This window comes from Kryptolebias marmoratus, linkage group LG1, assembly GCF_001649575.2.
Source record: "Kryptolebias marmoratus isolate JLee-2015 linkage group LG1, ASM164957v2, whole genome shotgun sequence".
Taxonomy (NCBI): domain Eukaryota; kingdom Metazoa; phylum Chordata; class Actinopteri; order Cyprinodontiformes; family Rivulidae; genus Kryptolebias; species Kryptolebias marmoratus.
Genome location: NC_051430.1, coordinates 34,576,024 through 34,582,202, shown reverse-complemented (window position 1 = coordinate 34,582,202; position 6,179 = coordinate 34,576,024). Strand labels below are relative to the sequence as shown.

Here is a 6,179-nt window from a genome sequence, read left to right as displayed (position 1 = left end):
GATGTTAACAGGAAGTGACGTCACGTGTCTTCTTCCTGAGTTATTTGGGCTTATTTTGTATTCCACGCTACACAAACCCACAAAGAAGAGACTAGACCACAGAAACGGTGGAGAATCACTTTAGAAACAATAAATATTGGGTTAAAGTTGCGGGAAAGTTGCGGTGGTTTGGACAAAGTTGCAAAAAGTCGCGATTTCGCGGGGTTTGCTTGATTTTGCGTTAATAGTTGCGATCCCAACATCACTAAATCCTGGAGGGTCTGATTATTATGACCTTGTTAATAACGTCTGAGTCAGCAGATTTCAGCAAACGTCACGCAGACATCCTGATCGAAGCCTTCACGCAGCTACTTCTGCGTGGTTTTTATTGTTTCCTGTCGGCGCCGAAAGCGTCGCAGCTTGTTGCTAAATAATCAGAGTCAGGCTTTACGGAACAGCAGCTTGAGCTGCTTTGACATGTTTTCAGACGACGGCTGTCCACTCTGGACTAGCCGTTAGCTCGTCGGATTGTCCGTCTGCAACAGAATTCGTTGTAACTTCTTTATAAACCAACTTCAAATTGGCCCAAATACCTGGGATTAAATCAGTGAAGCTCAGCCTTGTTGTGTTAGTGTTCAGGTGTTGAATTTTATGTGTGTGTTGTCCTGACTGAGTCCTTTCATTCACGACGGAAAAGACTCGGACGCAGTCCCGTGAAAGGGTGGAGCGCGTCTGGAGCGCGGAACTCCCTGACAGAAGCGTTTGAGGGAAAGTGACCCTGCTGGAATTTCCTCTCCTTTTTGTAAGGAGCTCTCAGACTTTGTTGACTAAATGCCTGCTTGGTGAGTTTCAGACTCTTTTCCTCTGCAGCTGCTGCCTTCTCAGCCGGCTTGTAGAAATTTGGACGTCTTGTTTTGCCGTTCCAGGCTGTTTGCTGGGGTTTCTAAATAGCTGCCGTGGCGTCCATAATGCCTTCCTTGTGGCGCAGCCTCGGTTTGTTTGGCTACGGGGCGGCTCTGGTCCACGTCGAGCCAAATTAAACCCCGTCAGGTGGAGCTCAGGGGCCCCGGCTGGTCTCTATGCCACGCCTTTTATGGACAGTTTGTCAGGTTCCACTTAGCGGTGACATCGTCCAACATTTGGCACAGGTGGTTTAAAATACCGTTAAAACTCCAGGTTAACTGCAAGAGCTGCCTTTGAAGGGCTAAACAGGCACGCATGGGAAGAAAAACATGAAGATAGATGTGAAAATTTACCTTAAAGGCGCCATAACGTCCTGACACGTTTGTTGTCCGATCCTTTAAAGCAGCCGAGGGCCAATCTGGATCAATATTATTGAAAAAAAGACATAAATTAACCTGGTTTTAGATGTAATATGTCAAACCATTTGGATAGAAATATCAAATACCTTTTCCAACAGAATTTAGAGCAAACACACTTTAATGAAAAGAAAAATAGATCAAACTTATTCGCCTTCTTGTGAATTCTTCTCCATTAAAACAGCTTAAAAGCCATCAACAAAAATCTGATCATGAGAAGAAATAAAACTTTATTTTCTTGGCTTCAAAGTAACCGTCATGAGAGGATTTCACTAAATAGGCTCAGTTTTTTTTAAGCAAAATGAGAAGCGATGGAAACTGGAGGACCGGATCTAATAACATTTAAATGTGGGCCAAATAAAATGTTACCAAGAGTTTGACTCATGTGCCTTAAAGTGGTCATTTGAAGTGGGTTTCTGTGAAAAAGTTAGGAACAATTAATATCCCATTTTATGTCGTACAAAAAGTGGCCTTCAGACTTACACCAGGGTTCATGGGAATTTAAAATATAATGAGTCCTTACTGTAACACATATACAACTAATGTTACGCTATGTATGAAGATTTGTGTTTATGGTTTAATTTGTTTTCTTTATTTTTCTTATTTGTTTGTTTTTTGGCATCTAGCGACTGTTGCATAGTTTGTGCTAATTTAACCGTTTATATATCAAAATGTATAGCAGGTAGATGCAATAACTTCATTTCTTTTTAACTTTTATACCTTTCAAAATATCTAAACTTTATTTCCAAATAAAATTCTATTAAAATACAATAAAATTTCTGGAAATTCCTCAAAAATTGTCCTTGAAATCTGCTTTGGTACATTTATTCTAATGCTAATTCTATCAATGCTAATTCTACTAATGCTAATTCTATTAATGCTAATTTTAGATTAAAGCTAACCTGCTAAATTTAACAAACCCTGTGCTGCATTTAGCTCTGAGCTAATTTTTGTTCCTTTTGCGTTTTAGCTAGCTTGGTGCTACTTTAGGTTTTAGCTAGCCATTTGTTATTTTTAGCGAGCATCTAACTGTGATTAACCTTTTAGTTAGCATTTAGCATTTTGCTTTTTTTCCTACTTGTATCTCTTAGCTATCATTTTACCACTTTAAGCTAGCAGTTTGCTACTTTTAGCCAGCATTTTACCATCGTTTGCGAACTCTTTGCTGCTTTTAGCTTTCAGCAGATTTGCTGCATCATTCAGAGCTCGTCTTATTTGGGGCTGTGTTAATGTGTGAAGTTTTCCTCTGGTCTTCAACGAGTAATTAAGCTGTTATTTCCTTTTTTCTTTCAAACCAACAATGATTCAGTGATTCAGGAAGCTTTCTCGCTGCTGTGGGATTGTCGGAGCCCAAAACGGGAAAAGGGGGCCGAGGAATAGACGAAACATGGCTCCTATCTATGAGCTGCAGAGCTGTTTCATGTCTTTGTGAGCTAATCAGGCCCCTTCATGGCCGAATGTTCCGGTGACAAACACCTCCACCCGGTTCTTACTAACGTTCTGTTAATTAAAAATGACACAAACCAAACTTCCCCTTTTAATCTTCCAGTTTTACGTCATTATTAGGAAGACAAAACTCTTTAGCTGACAAATACGTTGTCAGTATTTATTCATCCAAACTTTTTATTCGCTTTTTTTCTTTTTTTTTTTTTTCCAATTTAATCCAAGAATATAGAAATAAAGAGGCACACAATATAAGACCTGTCCGTGGAGATCTCACCAAATAGTTCCTGGATTAACGATCATGAGCCATTTTTATTTTACCACTGCACGTGTTGGTGCTCCTGCTCCATTTGAACCGGAGCCAGCGCTATAAATGTCTTTTATTGGTAGAATATATGAGCCAATCGTTGCCAATTAGCCTTACAATGTTTCGGCTTATGGCAGCTGGCAACAGCAGTATTTTCTTGGCAGAAATGTGTGAAGTGATGATATTTAAACTCAGGACTCAGGAACACTTCCACAGATCATTGGCTCACTGTACCGTCCACTGATGCTGCTTAAAGCTCTATCAGGCAGAGATGAAACCAGAACCTCTGCTGTCTCCTCTGGACCAAAGAGGAGAACTGATCTGAGGTCAGATGAATCCAAATCTGATATTCTTTTTGAAACCAAATTACCAAAGAGGAGAGCATCCTGAGCACAGTTCAGAAGCCAGCCTCTCTGATGGTATGGGGGTCCATCAGTTCCTACAGTTCCTGGACCTTTACAGCTTGTTGTTTAAAAAAGAGTCGGATTCTGTCTGCCTTCAAATTCAAAATTAGCTAATATTTTCCCCCACTTTAAACATCTGATGCGTTCGCTTTCTTCTAATGTGAATAAATATCTATTAAAAAAAAAAAAAGCAAATCATTGCATTCTGTTTGACCATTTTCCACAAAGTCTTAACGTTTTGGAGTTGGATCAGAATGATATTCCATTTTGAGGTGGGGTTGTATGGAAAGGTTAAAAACAATCAGTATCTCACCTGTTGGGGCTCTTTGGAGACAGACCTGAAACGTCCGCGTTTCTTCTGCTTGTAACCTCGGTGACGCGTTCTGTTGGAGGAAATGCCGAATTATTTGCTCTGTTGCTACATGTACTTTATTACGGTGATTAGAAAAACCCCAAACTGATGGAGGATGTGTGATGTGAACAAAATGAATGTGTGGGATCACTCCGTCCTCTTCCTGGAAGGCTGAAATCTGTGAAGTCTCTGTGCAGGACACAGGAGGACAAAAAAGGACAAACATCGTTTCTTACAGAAAAGATCATCATCACCTCCGCAGAATTAATGTCGGTGACTCATGATGAGGAAGGAAACACATTTTAACGCATTGGTGTAAAAGAAAATTAAAAATAAAAAAACAAGATGTAAAATTCATGTACGGTTTGTTTTTTTTTTGTTTTTTTGTTTTCGTTTCAAAATAAAAGTGCAACAACAAAACAAGCATGTGTTTTTTTGTTTTTTCGTTTTTTAAAACAAAATTAGAAAAACGGCAATTGCAAAAATAAAAAAGGAGTACGTTTATTTTTATTTTTTTAACTGCAATGGTTAAACCAAAGACGAGCTTTTATTTTGTTGTTAATTCAACGGGACCTTATGGCGGAACCGGAAATGAAGACCTGAACTCCCGGCAGTCACCAGCAGGTGGCGGTAATGTACACCTTCAGTTTCTTTAAAATCCACAAGAAGAAGAAGAACTTTTTCAGTTAGCGCTTCAGAATCTACCAGTTTAAAAATGGATCCGTTTGTCTTATTTAGAGGGAATCGACGCATTTCATTGAGAGCTGATGATCTTACCGTCAACAAGATTTCTTNTTTCAGTTAGCGCTTCAGAATCTACCAGTTTAAAAATGGATCCGTTTGTCTTATTTAGAGGGAATCGACGCATTTCACTGAGAGCTGATGATCTTACCGTCAACAAGATTTCTTTAAGATTCCAAGGAAGTCATTAAATCAGGACATTACCGCCACCTGCTGGTGACTGCCGGGAGTTCGGGTCTTCTTTTCCGTTCCGCCATAAGGTCCCGTTGAATTAACAACAAAATAAAAGCTCGTCTTTGGTTTAACCATTGCAGTTAAAAAAAAAAAAGTACCCCTTTTTTATTTTTGCAATTGCCGTTTTTACCAATTTTCAAAAAAACACATGCTTGTTTTGTTTTTGCAATTTTATTTTGAAATGAAAAAACCAAAGAAGGAACCGTACATGGATTATGTAAGAGCACCTCTCTGATTTGTCTGTCTTCGTCCTTCGTCGTCTCCCAGGATAGCATGGCCATGACGGGAGGGACGGCAGCTGCCCTTCCCATGAGCAACCACACCCGGGAGAGGGTGACCGTGGCCAAGCTGACGCTGGAGAACTTCTACAGCACGCTGCTCACGCAGCACGAGGAGCGCGAGATGAGGTGCGCCGGCCGCTTCCGTCAAATAACTGAGTGTGCCGTCTCATGCAATATCACGCTCCGAGTATGTTACGACTCTCAGCTACTACCACATCGAATGTTAGCTCAACAGCTGTAAAATTGACTGAGTTATAACCATTTTTGTGTCTGCTAATGTCAGTTAGCTGTGGCGGCCATCTTAATTAGGACTGACTCCAAAAGTGAATCAGTCGTAGATGTACAACCAATGGTTACGTTCTGAGAGCTTCGTCAACATCCGTCCAGTGGTTCTTGAGATATTTTGCTAACAGACAAACACGGTTGACTCCAACAATTAATGCTAAAGTTTTAAGCAAACGTCTGTCACAACGATTAGCACTCAGAGTACGTGTTGTGAATGACTCTCAGCTACTACCACATCAAATATTAGCTCAACATCTGTAAAATTGACTGAATTATCGCCATTTTTGTATCTTATGAGGTCAACTGGCTGCAGCAGCCATTTTAAATGGGATTAGCTCCAAAAGTAAATCAGTTGTAGACGTACATCCAGCGGTTATTTCCTGGAAGTTTCATTGAAATCTGTGGTTCGTTACATATTTTGCTAACAGACAGAGTTGACTCCAAAAACCAAAGATCTTGTGCTCAGAACTGGTGTAGAGGATCAGTCTCAGCTACCACCATGTCAAATTTTTACCTCCACATCTGTAAAACTGACTGAGTTGCAGCCAGTTGGTTGTGGTGGCCATCTTGTATCAGGCTGGCTCTAAAAGTTAATGAGTTGTCGACGTGCATCCGGTGATTACCTTCTTAAAGTTTTCATTAAAATATGTCCAGTTCATGAGATAATTTGTTCATAGTCCAACACACACGTCTGTCTCTCTACCTTTGCGGGGACTTTCCATTGACTTCCATACATTTCTACACCCTGACCCTAACCCTGACCCTGACCCTAACCCTGACCCTAACCCTAACCCTGACCCTTACCCTGACCCTGACCCTGACCCTGACCCTAAC

At 40.5% G+C, this 6,179-nt stretch overlaps 2 protein-coding genes across 4 annotated transcripts in view; both read left to right on the top strand.

Moving 5' to 3' along the window:
• The window catches only part of gas2l3 (growth arrest-specific 2 like 3), a gene marked incomplete at its 3' end in the record, with an annotated part of 139,261 nt that overhangs the window by 47,808 nt on the left and 85,274 nt on the right, over positions 1 to 6,179 (top strand).
• LOC108244993 (serine/threonine-protein kinase 38-like) overlaps positions 1 to 6,179 on the top strand; it is a 21,005-nt gene that overhangs the window by 1,980 nt on the left and 12,846 nt on the right. Inside the window, exons 1-2 of one of the 2 annotated variants that reach the window (XM_037980059.1) lie at positions 260 to 821; positions 5,047 to 5,186. In XM_037980059.1, the coding sequence (XP_037835987.1) occupies positions 5,053 to 5,186 (134 nt within the window). In that variant the 5' untranslated portion in view covers positions 260 to 821; positions 5,047 to 5,052. Of the gene's footprint in view, positions 1 to 259; positions 822 to 5,046; positions 5,187 to 6,179 lie in introns of those variants that run through there. The other variant, XM_025009455.2, reaches the window with a different exon arrangement.